Source organism: Triturus cristatus, chromosome 12 (genome assembly GCF_964204655.1).
Source record: "Triturus cristatus chromosome 12, aTriCri1.1, whole genome shotgun sequence".
Classification (NCBI taxonomy): Eukaryota; Metazoa; Chordata; class Amphibia; order Caudata; family Salamandridae; genus Triturus; species Triturus cristatus.
In genome coordinates, this window is record NC_140595.1 from 813,248,742 (window position 1) to 813,272,717 (window position 23,976).

At 44.6% G+C, this 23,976-nt stretch overlaps 1 protein-coding gene across 2 annotated transcripts in view; it reads left to right on the plus strand.

Annotated features, from left to right (window-relative positions):
* Positions 1–23,976, plus strand: part of CHRNB1 (cholinergic receptor nicotinic beta 1 subunit) — a 185,536-nt gene that overhangs the window by 35,355 nt on the left and 126,205 nt on the right. For both annotated transcript variants that reach the window (XM_085639178.1, XM_085639179.1), the window contains one exon: positions 13,636–13,775. In XM_085639178.1, coding sequence (XP_085495304.1) covers positions 13,636–13,775 — 140 coding nt within the window. The remainder of the gene's footprint in view (positions 1–13,635; positions 13,776–23,976) is intronic.

Genomic DNA, 23,976 nt, shown 5'->3' on the forward strand with positions numbered 1-23,976 from the left:
TTTTCTACTGGTGGCAGTTTCTCCTGGTGCTACAAGGGATTGTGGTTAACTACATTAAAAGCTCTACATTTCACAGCTGTATCCTGACATTCCTTTGGACTGAACTACTACATACTGTTTTGGGTCCTTTCTGGCTGTAGTAACTTTAGAAGTGCAGTTTGTGAAAAGCAACATCTGTCCATTGCAAAACATCACCTTTTAAAAAAATATAATATTTATTGATTTTCAAAAGTTCGTACATAAATGCTGGGCTAGAAAAAGTATGCATATTGTTTTACATACAGTCACACATACACTCTTGGTGGGGTGTCAGGTTATGATGATCACATTAGTCATGTAATAGTATTGCTATTCTATGCTGATGTCACTCCAGGATCCTACAAACTTATTATCTATGCATACCTATTTCCATAAACATCATCCACATTAACAGTCCGGTCCATTGTCTTCTGTATGTGTTTGGCAGATGTCCACGTTGTGTGCTAAAACTAGGCATAATCGGGCATGTATGCATGTATAAAGAGCGAAACTGGAAAGGGCAGGCAGCAAGTCATGTCACTATGTATGGTTCCTCATATACCGTACCTGGATGCATGGGTGTATTTGCATTAAGTTCCTTTCTCACCTATGCGTAGACGTGGTGGAGGCAAGATGTTATTGTGGCTGGGATTGGAAGGGGTGGAGAAGGTGACAGATGTACATACAGTGCCATGCCACATATTGTCTATGTGTGCGTGTACCTGCTATGAGAGCTTAATGTGATCATAACAATGTTGCTTCTGCCCTATTATAGAACTGTTCTGCAACGTCTAGTTTGGATTCAATAGGCCATATTATCAAGGAACGGCGATAACATCATCGCCGCCTTAGCGGCAGGAAACTGCCTCTAAAGCGGCGATAATGGGCTTGATAATATGCCCTTGTGAATTCCCATTGAAGCCCAGGTTCACACCAGAACCTGGGCTTCTATGGGAATTCACAAGGGCATATTATCAAGCCCATTATCGCCGCTTTAGAGGCAGTTTCCTGCCGCTAAGGCGGCGATGATGTTATCGCCGTTCCTTGATAATATGGCCCAATGATGGTTGGGTACCCTTGCCAATCCACTGGGTTCGCCGATGGGGGCAACCATGTGGCATTAGTTAGTTGGGTCTCTTGTTCTGCCACTATTGCCCTGCGAAGGTCTAAAAGCCATGTGCACATGCTGGGGCCCCCAGGTGACTTCCAGGCTATAGCTAGTTTGCGTTTAGCTAGGCCCAGTGCTAGATCTAAGAATTTATTGAAATTCTTACTAAGTGCGTTGCATTTTGTGATATCAAGTAGAAAATGTATTCCCTGGGCTGTGACTGTGGTTCCCGTTGCTGGTGTTAATATCTCGGATACACCATCCCAATATGCCATGGGTTGAGGGCATGACCAGACCATATGGGGGAATGTGGCGTCTGTATTTTGGCATCTAGGGCAGGTGGCAGTGGATGCTGGATACATACATACATGCTAGTTTATGCAGGTTAAATATGTGTAATGGAGGTAATTGAATTGTGTATATTTCAATCTGGCATTCATGGATATTATCTTGGGAAACCCAATGCATTGTGTCCATTGTTTGTCGTGATTCTGGTTGTCAGTGCTGATTCCCAATATTTGCGTAATGGCACCAGCAGGGATGTCGCGTCTGGTCTGAGGGAATTGTGTATTGCTGTGACTGCCTTTCTGCCCGTACCATGCGTCAATAAGGTCTGTAGTGTGGCAGATGTAGTGGGTTCAGTTTGCATGTTCCTTCATACCTGAAGCACTTGCTGCGTCAGTGTCGCGTACAGCAAGAAAGTCCCTAGAGGCACCTCGTAGTCATCCATGAGAGCATCAAAGTCGCATAATTGTGAGTCCATAAGTAAGTCACCCCATGTGGCCGTTTCGACAATTCTGGTCGTTTGAGGCAAGTGTAAAGGACAGGGAGCACTTCGAGGAGGAGGTCCAGGGCATGCAGTGATGACTGGTGCCTAGACAGTACATATTTCGACCAGCTGTTAGGTGCTGCCATCATCAAAAGGTTACCCTGCTTCTTCTGTAGTGGTGTTTTGGAGCCAGACAACCATTCCAGCATAGCTGGCTGACGAAGCGGTATCGCCAAGGGTGCAACTTGGCGAGATTACTTCTTGCCCACCATCGCATGGGCCATTGGAGTTGCGCTGCTGCTTAGTATCGTTTGTATTTAGGTGCCCCTAGGCCACCCTCGGAGATGGGGAGGTATAGTTTCGGGAGTGCCACCCGGGCCCTGGAGCCACCCCAGACCAGGGACACAAGTAGCGACATTAAGTCCCTGAATATTTTGTGCGGGAGTCGATAGGGGAGAACCGCAAAAAAGTATAGGAGTGTGGGGATCAGGAGCATCTTAGAAATAGCAATACGACCCATAGAGGATAATGGTAAATCAGTCCAGAATGGAAGTGCAGCTCGGGCTCTAGTGATTACTTTTCCCAGGTTGCCATCTATCAGTTCCGCCTGGGAGTGATAAATCTGAGCCCCTAAATATTTAAAGGAGTCATGAGCCCCGGTGAGTGGAGCGTTGGGTAGATATTGCCTCTGTTCCATGGACAGGGGTTTCATTGGAAATAGTACAGATTTGGACCAGTTTACCTTCACACTGCAAAGTCGGACATGTACTTCCAGTAACTCCGTAAGGCCCTTTATGGACTCATTTTGGTCTCGAAGATAGATCAGAGCATCATCTTCATAAACAATGTGCCATTTCATGTATGCTTGTATACCCCAGTCTATAACACGGCTGCGAAGCACACATACCAGGGGCTCCATGGCCGGGGCAAATATAATTGGTGATAAGGGGCATCCCTGTCTAGTTCCTTGTTCTATTTCGTAGGGGGTAAGATGATGCAACCCATCTTCACTCTAGCTCGTGGCTTAGTGTATGATATCTTTATCCATCTTAGGACCTTGAGGCCCATGCCGAATCTCGCCAACCCTGCCAATAGGTATTCCCAACCTAAGGTGTTGAATGCCTTTTCGATATCCAGAGCAGCTATCGAGTGCAGCTCCATTTCCGTTCGAGCTCATTCCATCCATTTGAATAGCCGGAATAGGTTTTGACCTGTGTTTCTCCCTGGAATGAACCCATTCTGGTCAGTGTGGACCAGTACTTGTACAGATTCTATTAACCTATTGGCCAGTATCATGCCCAAGATTTTATAGTCTGAATTCAGTAAGGACAGCGGGCGATACAAGCCCATACTGAGCGGATCCCTGCCAGGCTTCGGTAGTACCACCTATATCGCCTCCCAAAGAGAGGGTGGTAATGCACTACAGTCAAATGACTCCCTGTAAACTATGTATAAGCGGGGGGCTAACTGCACGGTGTATGTTGTGTAAAACTCCGAGGGCCATCCGTCTGTCCCAGGGGATTTGCCCTTCGCCAGTTGTTTAATAGTCTCAGAAATTTCGGGATCAGAGATGGGGGCCTCCAGTGTTGAGTATTGGGCTTGTGTCATCTGTGGGAGGGCTGCTTGTTCCAGGAATTGCTGTATTTCCTGCAGATCGCAGGGAACAGGGACTTTATACAGGGAGGCATAATATTTGTAGAAGGAGTCAATAATCTGTTCCTGCGTGTTTACCAGTTGGCCATCTGGGTCGTAGATAGCCGTAATGGAAGGTTGTGAGGAGTCATTTTTTAGCAGCCATGCCAGTGTCTTACTCGCTTTGTCGCCCTCAGCGTGCTGCCTAGCTAAGCATTGTTTATAGTCTAGAGCGCAAAGTCTGTCTAGTGTTTCTTTATGTGCCAATCTGGCTTTGGCCAGTGCAAGTATTATATGCGGGTCAGTGGGGGGGATGCGTTTGCAACGCTGTATTTCTGTTTCCAAGTCCTGTAGCTCTTTAGTGAGCGACATTCGGTACTCGTACACTGCTGTAATAGCCTGCCCATACAGGGCCACTTTAAATGCATCCCATTCTATGCTGACATGCGTTGCAGTGCCTGCATTAGTTTGAAAGTACGATGTGATAGATTGTGATATGAAGGTATGGAGCTTTGGGTCCTTAAGTGCCTCCAGAGAGAGACTGGTTTTATGTGCACCCCAGGTCAGCTGTATTTGTAGGGGGCTACGATCAGATAGTGTACGGGATAAATACTCCATGTGGGACATCTTAGCTATAGCGGCTAGGGAGCAGTATAGTGCATCAATTCTCGTGTACAAGTTGTGGATACTTGAGTAGTGAGAATATATCCGTTCTGTGGGGTGTTTGCATTGCCAAGCATTGCTTAGCTGCATATGAGAGACCCAGGCTTTCATATGTTGTACGAGACCAGTAGCTTATGCCCCAGGGAGTGGGGGGCATAAGCGGTCTAAGTCGAGTTCAGGAACGCAATTGTAGTCCCCTCCCCAATACACTGGTGCCATCGGGTCTCTAAGTAATGACCGGGTAAGTGATTGCAGAAACATGGGTTGCCTCCAATTTGGTGTGTACAGAGAGACTAATGTTATCGGGGAACTGTCTAGGAGTCCCTCTAGTATAGCATATCGGCCTTGTGGGTCAACACCTGTGTGTAACGTCTGCAGTGGAGTCCCAGGAGCCACCCATATCAGGGTGCCCCTGGCGTAGCCAGACTGTGCCCCTCCAGCGTTTGCGTAAAGATGTGAGTGTTTGTAGGGTGGGATGAGTCTCTTGTGTGAGTGCCACTGAAACCTTGTGTCTGCGCAGTTGTTGGCGCTTAACACATCCAGCTAAACCCTGTGTATTCTAGGTCAGTAGAAGGCATATATTCCCCTGCACATTCCTAACTGGGGTCAGACTGGGGGGGGGGGGCTCTGCTCATAAGGACTACAATGCTCCCCGTAGATGTCATGACCCCGATTTTTGCCTTACCAGCATCATGTCTAGTGTATGTGGTGTGTGTTAGTACGGTGTGGAAAGGGCTGTGTAAACAATCAAAAAACGTAACTCCCCACCCCAGGCCAGTTCGCGAATGGGCAAAAGGCTACCTGCACTGAAATGCAAATATATTGAACTTGAAGGAAAGATAGAGAAGGAGCGAGAGAAACAATAAGTGAAGTGGTAGAAAAGGAAGTGATCGTAAAGTGAAGAGAGAAAAGAATGCCATAATTGTTCTGTATTGATCACTTATCGTGTGAAGGGCGCAGCGGATCTTCTTCTAATTTCACTGTGGCTGCCATAATAATGTTTGCTCGCCTGAGCCATAGTGTTTGCATATGTCTGTCCTTTTTGAGTTGCTTTACTTCTGCAGTCTTTAGTGGTGAGCTTCCCCGTTGTTGCACGTGTTCTGTGGATGGTTTGTAGACGGTCACCCTAGTTCTCCAGCGGTTTGCGGCGTCACTGCAGGGCCTCCGCGCAGTAATGCTGAGTGTTGTGAGTCTGTTAGTTGGTAGGCCTGTTCTGGTGTGATATCCACTTCTGATTCAGACTGCGAGGGGGATTCAGGGTTAACATGCTTTTCCGCATACTTGATGGCTTGCTCTCTCTCCCTCGCTGCCTGGGCTTTTGCGGGACATTGCAATTGCCCTTTGCCTCGATGCCCGCATTGAGTTGCATTTCTCCACTGATGGTGGGGATCTACTGTTGATGTTTTCGGAGCATGTGCCAGACCACGCTGCTCCATCCAGTTCTAGGCCTCTTCGGGAGTGTGGCAGGAGATATTACTATCTTTATGCTGTATGCGCAATGTGGCAGAGTATTGCAGCATGTATTTTACTTCGTGGTCCGGGAGGCAGCGTTTGACTTCCAAGAATGATGACCTACGTTATTGCACTGATATCGTATACCCGGATAAATATGCACCATGGTGTTCTTTATTGGCCATGGACCCTAGTCACTTTTAGTTAAACAAGCGTGCAACCACCGGCCTAGTGGGTTACCCAGCTGGGGAGCGCCACCCGATACCCTATGTGCGCGCTCAACAGAGAAGAAGATGAAGTGTTTGCCTTTAAGGATATCCACAGAAAACCAAGTTTCAGGGTACAATTCCATGCTTTGACCTTCAACGTGTTCTGGTAGGCCCACTATTCACACGTTGTTTCTGCAGGATCTGCCCTCCTGATCTTACACATGGTTTTTCAGGTATTCCACCTCTTCCTGCAGTATTTTAATCTGATCCGTTGCCGAAGTCTCCGTGGGTCGTAAGGATGCTATAGCCGACTCGGATTCCTCAACCATGTCTTTCAGTTTCTTGTGGTCTTCTCGCAGGAATCCCATTTTGACACACAGTGTATCTATTTTGTGTCCCAGCATGGTTTTAATATCTATGACTGCTGCCGTTAGTTCATCAAACCGCTGCGAGTGGCCTACTTGGACCGTGGGTTTTGTGGTCATTGGCGCACGATGTCTGGTTTGTTGCATCTCCAGTTTGCGATTGTGGTTCATCCCCTCTGGGTTTACCCATTTTGAGAGTTGGAAAGGCACTGTGCGTCTGTTTCCTGTTCACGGTGTCACAATGAGGTGTTGACGCACACAGAGTTGTTGGGGCGCTACCAGCGTCCAAATTTGGGTGAATGAGTAAATATAAGGTACCACGTCAGTTCATGCCCACTCGGGTCAGTTACTATCCTTTGCCTGGCAACATAAGCCACTGCCGAGGGAGGAAGAGCTCCTTAGTGAGCCAGTTCTTACGCGTGCTATGAGATGGCAATGGCCTTGCTCTGCGATGTTCAGATATAGTGCTTGAGCGCTGGTTCTGTGTAGTATGGTGCGCATGTACTGTTGTACATTGAGCAATTCCGAGTCTTTAACTGCATTGTGTCCCACAGTGCTTGGGGCGTACAGCCTCCCAGTGGTCCTCTGGATAACGACTCCTCTCTAGTGCTCCTCCTGACCGGGTTTAGGGTTACCAAACATGCCTTGCTTGCTATTGTGGTTGATGGGCCCGTTCATGGCGGGTGAGCGGAGGCCCGGAGTCAACCGTTCGTGGCAGCCAGGGGACGTTCGCCTCTGCTCCCAGGGCATCACTTCACTCCACGATCCGTGGAGGTGGGCGGCGGTCCCAGCCTGCTCCGGCGCCATCATATACACCATCAGCCAGGTTTTACTGCGAGCTTGCGTGCCGCCTGGTGGGCCGACAGGACCTGGCCGTTACATACACATCGTCCGTTCCATTGGTTGTAACTTTGGGGCCCGAAGCGGGCAGCTCTATCAGTCATAGCGGTGTAGCACAGTCCGGGGACACCACACCGCAGTCTTCGAGAGTAACAGCAGGCGTTTGCAGGCTAGAAGCAGAATATTTGGTGGGCCAGTTGCAGAGCTAGCTAAGAAGCATCCACGTACGTCGCAATCTTGGCTACGCCCCCTGCGAAACCTCACCTTAACCCACCGTAACCCCTGCAAACTCTTACCTAAAGGCCACTTATTATGTAGTGAGTACATCCAGTTTTTTAACCACTTTCCTGGTCCCTCCCATATTTACTACAATGTGGTAAACGTACATATACCCATTAAAAAATAGGAGCGGAGGAGGTGGAGTTTTACACTTGCAGGTTTGTGTGTAGCATTCTGTAGTACTATGGTAGTATAACTGAATTACTACAGAACACGGTTTGTAAGTAGGGCGATATGGGTCCACAGCATAGGATGCACATACGCTTTGTTCTTTCGCAAGGTTAAATAGCTGTAAAGCACAGTCGTAGTCACAATATCATTGCAGTCTGAAACCAGACCACAATTAGCTCAGCTAAATTCTTCACTCACATCATAATGCTTGCGTTTTCTGCTGTGTTTAGTGCCAATGGCCTCACAGCCACTACCTGTTTAAGGTGCCTGCTTTCACCATGAGGTAGGGTTTGCCTGCGTTGATTGGTAATCTAAACGGTACATTTCCACCACTCTGCAAACGCGCCTCCAGGTGCACTCCTGGTTGGGGTTTATAAGACCACTTTAGTCCTGAGGCCCTTAGGAGGCAAGGGGACCTCACCCCTCCCACCAGCATTGCGCTGAGAGGCAGAGAAAGGGGGCATGGTCTCTGACCACCTCTCAGCAATCCCACTCTGCGAGGCTAACTGGAAATAACAAGGGGCCTTGTTGGACCCTAAGGACCATCACCAGCAAATGGGACTTCATCCCCTAAACAGCAGCATGCCAAAATGCCTGTTTGCAGAGTGGTGGAGAAAAGGGGTGGGACCTCCGGCGAGTTGCCTTTATTTCTATTTTTTTTTATGAATCGGGGCCTCGTGGCCCCCCCTTCCCTGGGCCTTTTCACGGCCCCGGAGACTCCATCCCCCGAGACCAGCCTGTTTAAAAATAAAATGATTTTTTTTAAAAACAGGAGAGGCGAGCTACGGTGCCCTCCTCCTGGGCTGATTTTGGCCCCAGGTGCCCCACCCCAGTGGCCCGGCCTTTTTTTCATTTTTATTTTTTATAATACAAAGGGAAGCCCCCCTTCCCAGGCCAACTTCGGCCCAGGGGACTCAATCCCACTGGGCATGGCCTTAACATATATTTGTTTTAATAGGGAGGGTGGGCCATGCGCCCCCCCCCTTCCAGGGCTAACTTTGACACTAGAGACCCAATCCCCTGGGGCCTGGCCACTTCATTTGGGACCGCGAGGGGAGCTTCAATACAGGGGTGTAACACAGGCCCCCGCAGCCCCCATGGTGCGAGGGGTCCCAAGCTCCAGGGGGCCCCCTCAGCACAGCACTCTGGCGGCAGAGCTCCTGATTGAGCCCAGAGGGGGCCCCTCCAGGTGCCTTGCAGGGAGGCCCCCTCGAGTTTCAGTACGCCAGTGCCTCAATGCCCCAGTGGTCTCTGCTAGCTCCCAGCCTCCTGCGGGAGCCGGCATTGCTTTGGGATTCAGGGAGCTGCTGACATGCAGCTCCCTGGAATGGAACCCAAAGCAAAGTGTCTTTTTCACTGCTGAACAGACGCTGGTCTGCATTCAGTAAGCGAGAGCATTTTGTGCAGAGCAGTGCTCCCGCCATGCCATAGAAAACTGCTGTGTCCTGGGGGTGGGCACTCCAGGACATTGCTAGAGCTGGCCCTGGGGGGAAGCGGTCGCAAGCGCCATGCAAGGCTCCACAAGTGGGGCACGCGTCCCCCCTCCCTTCTAAGTAAGCCCCGAGAGGTGGTGGTCCCCAGGGCAGAAGGTCCGCAACGGACCCCCTTCATGTTTGTGTTTGTGCCCTGGGGAGGTTGGGTCCCCGTGGCTGCCTGGGGGGCTGGAGACCCCCCATGCTTTAATATTTATTTTAGCCCTAGGGAGGTGGTGTTCCCTGGGGCTGTGGGGGAGGCTGTAGGGCCTCCCCCGCACATTAAAAAAAATGTAAAGTACATGTTTCCCCCGGGGACGTGGCGTCCCTGGGGCTGCGGAGGGCCACGCGGGACCCCCGTCATTATTTCAATAATGCCCTGGGACTTGACCCACCTGGGGGCCTAATTAAATGAAGCGCAAGAGCCCTAGCTTCGTTTTTTTTCAATTTTCAGCCAGATTCGCAGATCCACCATGACTCCAGCCAAATAAAAAAAATATAATACTTTTTTGGGCCCTGGGGGTCCCTGTGGTACCCCCTGAACAGGCCAAGGGGGCCAGGGTGTTTCTACCCTGCCCCCTTTTCTTTTTTTAAAATGTTTTTTCGTGTGACTCGGTTTAACCACCCCTTTTTCTCAGCCCCTGCTTGACGGATCACCCCTAAATACTCAAGACGCCAGCTGAAGTGGCTGTCCCGATATTTTTGGGAAATTTCGCAAAGATTCGTCAAACGGCGCTAAAGTTATTGGCAAATCTAAAAATGCTCTTCCTATCTAAACTAGGTCCTAACTATAACTACCTACTGACAATCACCAGTAGGTAATATATGCATATATTACCTATATATATGTATATCACCTACTGGCGGTTGCCAGTAGTTAGTTATATTCAAGACCATGTTTCATTGGAAAAGCATTTTTTGACTTGGCTATAACTTTGGCTTTGTTTGTGCAATCTTCATGTAATTTTCCCCAAAAAGTGTCAAGGTGGGTTCTATTGTCATGGTAAATTTGCGGGGGATCTGTGCAGTGTGGGTTGCTTTTTTAATGTTAATACCCATAGAAACCTTTAGCCACACCTACAGCCCGAACCGCTGAACAGACTTACACCAAATTTGGCAGGGAGGTAGATGTTGGTTCAAGTAACTGCCTTTTGCTTATTTGGTGTAAATCTGTTCAGTAGTTGTTGAGAAATGTAAGTTTAAAATTATAGTGATATCTTTGATTGGCTGCACGCAACCTGAACAGAAATTTGTGAAAGCCCACCTAAAGGGTCAGGGTGGAGATACTCTAACCCCATGGTTGAGAAATGGGGGTGTTAATGACACAAGTTATGTGTCCAAAATTGATTGATTGAGTTTTTTTAATCGTGTGCAATATCCGTGGTGACGACACAACCATGAGCGCGGACCCTCTTGTACCATTGCGGGGACGTGACTATCAATGTTTACGCGAATATTGGTGGAAATATTTTAAAAAATCAGCAAATCATTAATACGCATTGTTATATAGATATTGAGATTCTGATAAATATTTTTATAGAGTTGTTTAGATAGTGAGTTATCTACTGTGATGGTCAGAATTATTATCTAGTTATAATTTTTTTATGTGGTGGTGGCTATTAAATTCCACCTTTTTGTTTTCTGTTTTCGCAATGTGTCCGGTGGGATCGCGATTACTGACATCATCGCGATCTCCGGAGTCACAAAGAAAATATAAAATAGGTTTTAGAGAAGGTTTTTATAGAAACTCTCTAGAAAAACATGAGGTTAGTGAATATTGTAAAAAACCCCTAGTGTGTAAAATATTGTAGTATGTGTGCATATATGTATTTTAGACTTTATGTAAAAGGCTCGATCATCGCGGTTTACTACATCATAGCGGCTTCCCGAATAACCGCAAAAACAGAAAATAGATCTGAAAGATGTTTTTTAAACATGATTTGAAAGAAGTATGTATATAGTAATATGTGTAGGCAATGTTCAGAATTGATTTTTTTTACATATCACTTTTAGATGTGCTGTTGGCCCTTGAATGGCTGCTTTTGTTTTATGCTTTCGCAACGTGTCCGGGGTAATCACGATTACCAACATCATTGCGGTGTCCGGAGTCACTCTGAAAAGATAAAATAGGTTTTAGAGATAGTTTTTATGGAAATTCTCTAGAAATACATGACTTTACAGAATACTGTAAGAAACCCCTAGAGTGTAAAATACTGTAGTATGTGTGAATATATGTGTTTTAGACTTTATTGAATAGGCGCGATCATTGCGGTTAGCTACGTCATTGCGGCGTCCCGAATAATCTCTAAAAAGGAAAATAGGTCATGAAGATGGTTTTTAAAGAAACTTAGTAGAAAAATATGAGTTTAAACATGCTTTGGAAAAGGTATGTATATAGTAATACATATAGGGCAGGCAATGTTCAGAATGGATTTTTTTACATATTATTTTTGGATGTATTGGTGGTCATTGAATGTCTGCTTTTGTTTTCCCAATGTGTCCGCGGGGATCTCGATGTAGTCACGAATATAAAAAATGTAAAGGGAAAAAAAACACTGTTTATTAATCCACTGAAGAAAATACAAGCTTGCAAAAATACTCCTTATAGAGCCATTTTAGATAGAAAATACAATTAAAAACCTTAAAAATTAAATTAAAAAAATCATAGGTTACATGGATGTTATGGTTGGGAAATTAAATTTGAAAAACCTTAGAAATTCACTGAAAAAAACAAAGGTTACAGGGGCGTTATAGTTAAGAAATAAAATTAAAAAACCTTAGAAATCCAGTGAAAAAAACAAAGGTTACAGGGACGCTATAGCTAGGCTGATATTTACCTGGTAGTAAACCAGAGAAATTCAGCAGTTATAGTTAGATGAGCTTACTATAACTCGCGCCAGGAATGCACTGCTTATGACCTCACATATTACATCACTTATGACATGGTCTGTAACATCACTCATGACATCACTGATGACATCTCACATGACATCACTGATGGCTTCATCCACAGAATCTCTGACACACCCACTCATACCCCAATGTAACCTTTCATACACCCACTCCAACTTCCACACTACCATTCTCAAAACCATTGACATACCCATACCAATACTTACACACCCACTCACTGATTCATAGGTTCACACACACATCCACTCATACACCCTGACAGCCACTCACACACTGTCAGTCACTCATAGAGCTACTCACACACCTACTCATTCACTTAAAGAGTCACTCACACAGCCATTTATTCACATTTATGGTTATACACACTCACTCACTTGTTCATACAGATACTAATACTTACTCACTCACCTATACAGTCACTGACACAAGCACACACTCACCCATACAACCACTATCACAATCCCTCACAAGCATACAGCCAGTCATATACTCCAACACTCACCCGTACTGCCTTTCACATATCCAGTTACTCACCCATCTACCAGTGAGACATTCATTCACTCACCAACACACCTATACACACACTCAGTCACCTATACAGCCCCTCACTTACACACTCACTAACCCATGCAGCCACTGACTCCCCCACTCACTCATTCTGGCAGTCACACAACCTCTCACCCAGCCACACAGACACTCATACACCCATGCAGGTACTCAGAAACCCAATCAATCACCCATACAGCCACTCATGTACCCACTCACCAACCCATACAGTCACCTAGACACCAACTGACAGACTGATACAGACATTCTCAAAACCTAGTCACTCACCGAGACACCTAATCACTAACTTATACAGTCAGTGACGCACCCACTGAATCATCCATACAGGCTCTCATTCAGCCACTGATTCATCAATACACATTATATATATATATATATATATATATATATATATATATATATATATATATATATATATATATATATGTCCCAAAGATGCTGAATTTTTCTGGGTTTGTATGAAGGAAATATCAGACAAACTATAAAGTCTCTCTCTCACTCTCTCACTCTCACTCTCTCTCTCACACTCTCACACTCTCACTCTCTCACTCTCGTTACATTTTGCTGTATAATGTGGATGTCCCACAACATGCCACCTTACTTATAATACACTAGGGAGTACATCAACAAATGCACAAGGGAATGTCAAGGGTACCTAAGAGCAGGCCAAGGTTAGTAACTGATGCCACTGACAACTCCTTGTTGTTATTTAAAAAAATCTGGCATGCCAGGTGTGAATCAATGTCAGTGGTCACTACAGAACTGATAATCTGAGCCATTTCCTATTGAATTAGCCTGTGTATTTAGATCTTGGAATTGTTCAGCTGCGACTAATTCTAAGAGGAATTTAAGAACGCCGAAAAAGTTAGTTCTTTTTTTATTTTATTTACTCTGGAACTTTCCTCATTTACCTTAGTTAGAGTAGGAACACTTTGTGAGACCCTGAAATATTAGAATGTTGATTTTTAGAAACTTAAAACACTGGGAGATAATAATGCTGCAAAATAAATTTGTTGTTGTTAAATACTGTAAATTTGTATTGCTGTTGACGTATTTTTGTTAATAATAATGTTTACCAATAAACTATTTATTCAATAAAGTGATAAGCAGACAGATGTCCATGGCCATCAGCTGACCCTGCTAAGGCTGCTGTCTCTTCTCTCCCACACAACCTCAGGCACCAGGGCCCTGGAGGGAGAGGGCAAGCTGCTAGAAGCCCTCTTCAAAGACTACAACGTGTATGTGAGACCGGTCCAGGCGGCCAGCGACAAGGTGTTGGTGCGGATAGGCATGACGCTGTCCCATCTCATCAGCCTGGTAAGAGCAGACGCGACATTTAATGGTCAGTCAGTGCCCATTTCATATGTCAAGGTAGGAGAGCTGCAAACACCATAGTGGGAAAGAGGAGGAAGTAACATACCTGTAAAAATAGTTCTTCTGCATTTGTATCATCCACAGATTTATACCCTTAGAATAGTTTCCCGTGACCAGGCAGGACCTCGAGGCCGGTTTGTTTTTGTGTTTTTTAATGTTCAAATGTGGCAATGTTTCTTGTAGGTAAATGCTGGGAGCTGGCAAGAATGCATTATCAGGCGGATGTCCTCGAGAGGAATTTACTCTTCCATCTTTACATTATGCAAGGGTCACCTGGCCATACACTTTGGAGCAATGTTCAATACCAGATCAGCAATCGCGGTTTGGTTTGCAGCTCACATTCTCAATTCTTGCCTCTAGTACATGCAGAGGAAGCAAGGGTGATGTTGTTTTTTTTTTTTTTCTCCTCATACTGCAATGTAGTGAATCTGGAGTTATCGGGGACCCAATTCTCTGTTTTCTAGACCATCCCAATTCTCCGAATTTCGGAGAGATACATTCTGTGGATTCTGTAGAGTAGGGTCCCCTTTCGTCCGTACCACTTCCAATACGCACTGGAGGAGCTGACCACTCTGGCCACTCACACAAGCATTATGCTTGTGGTTTTATTGCCATTGCATAATCATTGGAAATAAATGGGTCCATGCTTGATTATGACATAGAAATATAGGATTAATTTGCGAATTGGGAAACTTCCCATATTTCCCAATACTCGTGCCTTTTACTGGGTTTCCCTCTCCTATCCCATTTGTTTATTCTGTTAATTGAGGCCACCCAATCCAGATGTGTGGGAGGGGCTGGTCTTATCCATTTTAAGCAGAGTTCCCTTCATGCAAGCAAAATCATAATAAACAAAAGATTCTCTTCCTTCTTAGTTAGCGTTATTGGCATATCATGTCTACTGCCCCCAAAAATAACAAGATCTATACTTACTTTAACTGGTCTTCTTAATACCAACTCTATGGTTTTACTCACTTCCTGCCAGAATCCTTCGATGTGAGGACATTGCCAAAACATATGCACATCATCTGCTCTTGGTAGAGCACATTTGGGGCATAATTTCGTAACGGTTCCTCCAAAACTAGAGAGACGCTTCGGGGTCCAGTATGCTCTATGGGAAGTAAAAAGATGATTTCTCTTTAAGGTAGCAGACTTCACAATAGACCAGCAAATGCTCATTGATACTTGCCACAGGTCTTGGAGATCCAGCGCCGGCAGATCTTTCCCCCAGATCACATCGGGAATCAGAAACTCATCCTCTCCTGCTTTTACAAATGCCCAGTACCATGTTGCTATTTCTTTTTTCTTCGGGGGATTCTTTATCATGATTGTTTCCACAGTCCTGTTTCCGGAAAATTTCTCCTTCAGTGTTTTTGCCCAGCTAGTGAGCTGATAATATTTAAATTTTGAAGGGACTGCACTCGAATTCATAAGCAGAGTTCCCCAGTCTATTATGCTATTACCAACCAGTAACTGGCCCCATACACGAAATCCAGAGGATTTAAGAGGTATTGCCAAGCTGTCTTTGAGGCATTCTGGTGTTCCTGGGGAGTCCCATATGGGCGCGAACTCACTATAATATGGAATATTTAGAGTGCACCTAATTTGGTACCATAGCTTAGCTGCTGCTCTCAAAGTCTTCAGTTTCACCTTTTTGAAGTATTTTGGGTGACCAAATTTAAATAGAAAGTGGCCAGTGTTTCTAGTCATTGCTTTAAGGTGTTCTGGATACAAATCATAGTTGTTTAGTAGAACCCTCATATGTTTGAATTGGAAGGCTCTATAATATTCCACTAGGTCTGGGCTGGCAATTCCTCCTTCTGCTTTCCTTCTTCGTAGTTTACTCCAGGCTATGCGTGTACTTTTAGCCAACCAAATAAAGCTCGCTATTTCTCCTTGTATTTTTTTTAGTGTTTCCCTCTTAAATTCTAATGGAATTGCGCTAAATAGGAATGTGTATTTTGGAAGGATGGACATCTTGATTGAGATCTGCCTAAAAAGGTTAAAGGAAGACCTCCCCATGCTTTCAATAACTTTTTCACGTCAGCTGTTACTCTGTCCATATTTATCTCAGGTATCTTCTCTAGATTTTTAATCAGGTCTATCCCCAAGTACCTGATTTTTTCCCTGGTATAGATATTATCGACCTGGGAATTCCAACTCATTATCTCTGTTTTTAATTGGTTAGTCTGATAACCTGAAACCCTCCCAAAATTTCTTAAGGTGTCATCAATGGCTTGGACAGAACCTGCATAGTTGCTCATAAAAATCATCACATCGTCTGCATACAAGGCTATTTTTTTTCCCCAGGACTGGAATATGAATGGTGTTATTTCCGGGTGGACTCTGAGCCTGTTTGCCAGAGGCTCAATATATAAATTAAAAAGAAGGGGAGACAAGGGGCATCCCTGACCGGTCCCTCTACATATATGGATATTTTCTGTTAAATTCCCGTTAATTAGGACCTCAGCTTTTGGTGCTCGATACATTTCTTTAATTGCACCCTGAAAATTTTCTCCCAGATTATATTTTGCTAGAGTAGCATTCAAAAAGGCCCAGTTTACTCTATCGAATGCCTTGGCCGCATCTAGTGTTATTATTGTCAGGGGAATTTTTTTCAGTTGTTGCTATGTCTATTGACCCAATAGGCTGCGGGGAAGATGGCGGCCGGCTAGGACGCCAGGTCGGGAGCTCCGAGTGACTGCCCTAATACGATATCAGCAAAACGGCTACTTTTTCCCTTTCCCTACTCTCCGCTGTGGAAAAGGACTTCATGTTTGGGAGACTATGGATATCGGCTAAAATCTTGTAGAACTTACAAAAAACAGTAGACGCCCGATATACAGAGACTTCGATAAAAATAACAAGCCATCGGAGGAAATCGGAGGTAATCGCACCTATCCCCAGAAACTTACCGAGTTGGAGGACCTTGACGTTTGTACTTGACACTCCGTATTCCGCACCCTCTACTTCGACGAGTGAAGCGGGAGTGGCAGAGGTTGCTCCGTCAGGGGTGTGGAGTGCTGCTCGAAAAGCTCGCAAAGCCGTTCAGCGAGCCGCGAGCAGAGTGTCCTTTCTGTTCCGGGGTAGCGGGGGAAGAGACAGAACATTCACGACAGCGGAAGGTAAAGCAGGGTGCGAGACGCTGAGCATAGCTGGAGATCAGCAGCAGCAATTGCAGAGTCTTTCTCCAAATAGTAGAAAGTATTTGGAGACGTGTACAAGAGGACATATATTCCTTGTAGATCAGGGAGAGTTGACCCTTAAGCAAAGTAGTGATCAGGAGAGTTTGGATAGTGCGCAGAACACACTGGAAAGAGAAATATCAGAAAATAAAGTGGTTAATCCTCCTACCAATGTTACAAAAGGGGCTTTTCTGACTTTAAATGAGCGCGGGGAGAAAAGTACTATCAATTCATTGAAATTTGTCAGTGTTCCGCTCTGGATGTTAAGATCAAGCACTATCGAAAGCGCAAGAAGTGAGGGTGGGGGGGTAAGCTGCCTAAAAACAACGAAGACTGGAGGGCCGAGTGTACCAACTCAAATAGAGGAGGCACAACCTAAAACACAAGCTAAGGGAGAAATAACAAACACTGAGCAGGAGAAAGGCAGGTCTACCTACTGCCTGAGGAATAGGGACTTTTTCCAAAACGCAATCCCTGTAGACCCTAAACAACATATTGCCCCTCGCAGTACAAAGAGAAGTTAAAAAAAACAGGGTAAGCTGGACTCTAACAGTTCTTATACGAAAGGAAGAACTCGAAAAGAATCAGGGAGGAGTGGAAGTACGGTACCCCCCCTAGAGTGACCCCCTTTCTCAGATCCTTCTTTAACATCCAAGAACAAAGTCGAAAGAGCTTAGCAAAAGGGACCAACTCTACGAAAAAACTGTCCCTCCTTCGATCCCCCCCCCAGCAGTGATAACTCTCTTGCCTTCTGCTCCTGCATTAACCGGGTCTCATCCTAATAGTGTTATACCATCTATACCCGATTCCTCTTTATTGATGTCTAAGGTAGTTACTGACCCCTTTACTCCAGTCATGCTAGCTCAGCCAGCTCAGCCTAAGTCATCGGTAGATGAGCTGGTGGGCCCCCAATTGACCCCGGCAGACGATCAACCGAATTCATACCTGGTTGTGAACAGAGCTTCGGGGGACCATTCACAAACCCTGACTTCAGGATTAAGCCCAACGGATCAGTTCCTGGAGAAGATGCTGGTGGAAATGAGGGCAAAATTTACAGTATCAGAGATGAATCAGAGCAAAATCCGTGAGGTATGTGAGGCCTTAGATACTAAGATGATTGCTTTGAATGACCGGGTTACTGAAGTTGAAGCAACAGTTGAGGGGCTTTCTAAAAAAGTTGAACAAAATGAAAAAGACATAAGAGCTCTAAAAGAGAGTAAAAGAAGTACAAGTGAAAAATTGGAATCCCTGGAGAATCAGGCAAGAAAAAACAACATACGAATATTAAATGTCCCCGAAGGAAAAGAAGGGGTAGACGTTAAGAAATTGATAGTCCAGCTACTCGAAGAACAATTTCCATGGACAAAAGAATCAGGATTAGATGATGACATTCAAAGAGTTCACCGTGACCCCTTCGGCAGAAACAAAGAGAGGAAAAACCCAAGAAAAATTTTGGTAAATTTTAAAACATACAGCATTAAAGAAAGAATCCTGAGTGAGGCACTAAAAAAAGCCCCTCATAATAAAGATGACTGGACCTTCAGGATTAGATCGGACATCTCAGAATCTACTCAAGATAGACAATGGGAACTCGGGCAATATATGCAGGAACTAAAAAGTTTAGGAGCCTCAGTACAAATGAAGTTCCCGGCTAGCCTCAGAATAATGTGGCGAAATAAAATGCATAATATAAGAGATCCTGCCGAAGTCGCACTTTTTCTTGAGCAAATGAAAGATCAAGCAAGGACTTAATCAGGGTTGTCTACTGGAGTTCGAACCTTATTTCCTATAGGAGAGTAGGATTGTTGATTTTAGCTCTTGGTGACTTATTTCAGAGATTGTGTGTCTGAATATTTTTCTAAATATAAAAACGAATTCTATACATTTCACACAATCCAAAAAAAAAAAAAAGGTCCACATAAGCTAAAATGGGAGGAAAAAAAAGAAAAAAAAACGGGCAGTCATGGAGCTCAGAAGGGGCTATCAATATACCCCAAAAACATAAAGAGGGAGGCTTCCCCAGGGTGGGTTTTCTATCTTTCAAAAAATATAAAAGTAAAAAAAAATGCACAAGGGTGGGGAGCAAATTAGGGAAAAAATTGAAAAAATATCCTCAGAATGCAGAAAAAGCAATAGAAAAAGTAATGGGAGCTATTAAGACCCATCAAGGTCAGTTAAGAGAAAACTGGGTAAACCAGTTTTTGCAAGACTAGGAGAGAAGAGAAATGTCTGGAAGAAATGTTAATATTATATCTTGGAATGTAAATGGGTTAAGGCTACCAAGCAGAAGGCGTCGAATTTTGAAGTATCTAAGTGTAACAGACTGTGAGATTATAATATTACAAGAGACACATCCATTAAAGAAGGAATGGGATGATATTATAAAAAAAACGAGATCGGTAGATTGCTATGTCTGCACAGATCAGGAGTGTGTGGTAAAAGGGGTAGCTATACTCTTTAAAAAGTCTGTAAAAGTCAGAATCGAGAGAATTGAAGTAGATAAAAAAGGTAGATGGGCAATTGCTACGGTCAGAATTCACAACTCCCCATACACAATAGCTGGGTATTATGGGCCGAATTTAGATGACCCCACTTCGTTACAAAATTTATATACTCTTTTATTATCGTCTGTATCTCCAGTGGTCTTAGGAGGAGGCTTCAATCTAATTCCGGACCCCAAAATAGATCGCCTGCCCCCAATGAAATATATTAATCTCCCAAAAATGAGGGAATGGTTGGGAATCTATAGAAAAGATCTGGGGTTGGTGGATATCTGGAAGGAGAAAGGAGATAAAAACTACCCGTTCACTTTTAAAAACAAAAGACTGGGTCACCAATCCAGAATTGACTTCTTTTTGGTGGAAAAAATGATAGTGTGTAAAATTGTTAGGGTTGAGCACCTACCAGCCTTACTCTCAGACCATTCTGCTGTCCTTCTCAAAACTCAGTTGGGTAAGGAACAGACTACCATGAGATGGACGGTAGATCGGACCATTTTTAATGATACGCATATCGTTGAGACTCTAAGAAAGGAGTCAGTGAACTTTTTTGAGAATAATAAAGAGGGAGTTTCTCCTCAAATCACATGGGACGCATACAAGGCTGTTATTAGGGGGAAAATACTTAGTCTGGCCGCCTATAAAACAAAATTATCAAAACAAGACATCAGAAGGTTGGAAGCCGATATTAAAGACTCAGAGTTATTAATAGAAGACGAGGTAGACCTGGATAAGAAAAAGAAGCTGGAAGCAGACAAAGCGGCACACGAGGAAAGACTAACAGGAATCCTAGAAAGTAAGGTTAGAGAAAGATGGGAAGTAAGCAAGCTCGCTCACTATGAATATGGGGAGGGCTGTAGTAAGTTGTTAGCTTGGCAAACGAAGACCGACACCAATAGAAATAAGATACTCAATATTTTACCAAAAGATGGTACAGTCCCTTGTTCAGAAGAAGGGGTAATAATGAAAGAATTTGTAGACTTCTTCTCTTCTTTATATACTGAAGATACCGTTCCAATGGATGAGGCCTTAGAAGAATATCTACTCAATTTGTAACTCCCTGAGTTAACAAACATAGAAAAAGAAGATCTGAATGCCCCAATTACTAAAGAAGAGGTAGAAGAAGTAATGAAAGGCCTGAAGAGAGGTAAAGCAGCAGGCCCAGATGCCCTCCCTAACGAATTATATAGTAAACTTAGTGAGATTATAGTTCCCCCGCTTACAAACTTGTTAAATATAATTTATCTTGAGAAGGGGAGACTTCCTGACTCCTGGAATGACGCCACGATAAGTATCCTGTTAAAACCCGGTAAAAATCCAGTTAAATGTGAATCTTACCGCCCGATAAGCTTACTAAATTGTGATTATAAGATCTATACACAAATCCTAGCAAAGAGGCTTGATAATGTAGCAGGAAACCTGGTAAATGAATATCAGAAAGGCTTTATAAGGGGTAGGCACTTACAAGATCTTACGCAGGAGCTTATCGGGTCAATAGACATAGCAACAACAGCAAGGGTGATGTTATGTGTATTTGTAAAGCGCACTATCACCCTCGGGGGTATCCTAGCGCTGAGAAGGTGTGTGCCTAGCCCTGCCAATAGAAGGTTGGTTAATTGAAAAGCCGTGTCTCCAGCTTCTTGTGGAATTCAAGAAGTGAGGAGGAGGAGGAGGAGGAGGAGGAGGACTATGATGTATAGTGGGAGGTCGTTCCTCGCTCTAGGAGCCGATGTAAGAGAACACCCGTTCTCCTGATCCGGTTCTGTGTACGCTTCGGATGTGTACGAGTAGAAGTTCTGAAGAGCGGAGGTGTCCTGGTGGTTGCTGGAACGGATGGTGGATGCAGCTGTTCAGGTAGGTGGGGCCTGAGTTGTGTAGTGTCTTGAATGTGTGTTTTGAGGAGTTTGAATTGAGTGCGTTTGTGTGTCGAGTGCCAGTGCAGTTCCCTGAGGTGTGATGTGGTGTGAGTTCTGTGTGGGAGATTGAGGATGAGTCAGCTGTTGAGTTCTGGATGGTTTTTAGTCTCTAGAGTTTATTGGTGATCCCGAAGTAGAGGGTGTTCCATAGTCCAACCTGCTGGGGACTAGGGTCACATAAGAATCTGGCGAGGAACCTCTGGCTGAAGAACTACAGTTAAATAAACTTTCTTTCAGTAGCAAGGGCCCCTCTGCTGAGTCAGAAAGTTAGGATGAACATCGTAGGCGTAATCTACAACTGGTTAAAGGAAATGAAGAAAGCAGGTCTGGATTCCTGAGAATTAATTTTATTTATAACACAGACAAAGGCCCAACATTAAGAACTTCATGGGCACTGAGAACAAAAATCAGAGCTTTGTAAAGTTTTGTAAAGTCATGCATGTCGCCTTCCAGTCTTTAAAGATTGCTGGTAACCCAGAGTACGTATGTTCGGTAGGAGAGTCCCCCTTGGAGGACTGATATTCTTCAGTCGTTGCTCCATCTGTGTGGAGATCAGCCGTAAGCGAGTTGGAACAGTTCCGTTTGCAGGCCTTTCCTGAAAGGTGTGTATTTTGTGTCTGTGCTCAGACTTAGGTTGTGTGTGTTCCAGAGCCAGGGGCACCTAAAGTCAGTCAGTCAGTCAGTCAATCAATCAATCATTCATTTCATCAACCAGTGAGGGTCTCAAGGCGCTGTCTGTAGCCCGCCCAATGGCTTTCTGGAAGATTGGCAGTATACAGATGATAAGGCCACATGGTCTTGGAGTGTTTGGAAAAAGGTGTATTTATCTTGCCACCAGAAGTGCAAAGGACTAACCTGTCTGGGTAAAATGAAATCTCTATTATAGCATGTCAGAACCACTCTGGTTTACAGACCTGGAGTCACAAATACGTTGAGAGGTCAATTTGGCTTTTTAATTTTTATGTTCCCATATTTGCATAGCTAGTGTAATTTGTAAATCTGATGGTCGAGTCCTCCAGGAAGGAAATGTTTACAGAGATCAAACTACCTTCTCTTGAGTAACAGTTTCAGACCAACAACCCTTCGAATCATAGCTCACCAAACTCACCAGCCGCTGACGAAAGCCACAACAATGACTGTAGCAATTGGTAAACTTTCAGACGGAGTCAAAGTCAACAGACGTCACCGCATGATAAAATAAAAAGTTTAAAATCAAGAGTGAAGTTCTCTAAGCCGCTCTATACTGCTGAATGTTTGTGGGGACAAACATAGGCCTTTCCGAGCCTGAATTCAGTAAACCTTCCCAAGTCAACACGTTTTTAGGTTGCAACATGTGCAACTCTAGAGAAATGTCTCTTGATTTCTAAAAATCTATATATGTATGTCCCAGAGCTTTGGGTACCAGTTTACTTACTCCCTGGTCATTAGAGATGATCACAATAAGGCTTATTTGAAGTCACGCGTGTAGAGACTGGTGGTTTTGCCCGAGTGGTTCTCCTTGCTTGTCTCTGGTCATTCTCTGTTCATCCACATGTATTTTTCAGAATTGAGACCCTCTCCCAATAATGTTAGCTATTCCCTGGTGTCGATCCTGTCATATATTCTATCAGCTTTCGGGAACCAGCGGATCATCTGGTGGCCAGCTGGAGAATCCACATCAACCATTATGTGAACAAAGCTCGGTTGCATCTTCGACCGCCATCTTTAGATGACATCCCATGTCAGAGGGGTGGTGCATGTGCTTCTGAGGATTGGATGACCCATTGCAATAATAAAGCGTAACACTGACATCCATTAGCGACTGACTGCTGGGCCTAGCTCCTCAGCAGCATACAAACCATTGTTGTCAGCTCTCCATTTCCAAACAGCTGTCCAAGGGCCAGCATTGCAGCCTGGTTATGGCTGGTACATGGTATTGCTGCTCTTCGTGAGCTCGCCTCTTCTTCACTCCTTCTCCTGGGAGGGATTCCACCTTCTGCTGCTGCTGTCTCTGCATTGAACAACAGGATTATTGGTTTCATCTAATTTGTCAATTTTTATAAAGTGTAGACCAGGCCTCGCGGAGCTTGGAGCACTGGACCTCAATGAGGTGTAACTTCGTGATCCGCCAGTTTCTACGAAATATGCCCCCAAGTCTGAGAATGTGTTCTTGGAACGAAGAGTGCAGGTGTTCCCCAAACCTTAGCTCTTTTACGAATGTCAGTTATCATTGTTGGGTTTCTGCATCTTCCACTTATGCTGCTCTCCGAAGAATTTCAAATCCCATGCGCCATGTAAGCGCCAGCGCGCTCCTACTTGTAATAGCCTGAGCTGGCTCGGACAAAAATCCCTATGAGACACCAAAAATGCATGCCTTCTGTAGGAACTTCGGCAAAGAATTAAAAAAAAATATTTTAGGGGTGGAGCTTCAGAGCATGTTATGTTAGCAGGTTTTATAACGCGCACAGCTACTCAAAGAGTGTCAGAATGGGATTCTGCAAGTTACATAAATCAAACGGAAGAGAATTCCAGGCCACCGCGACCAGATAGGCCAAAGAGCTGCCAC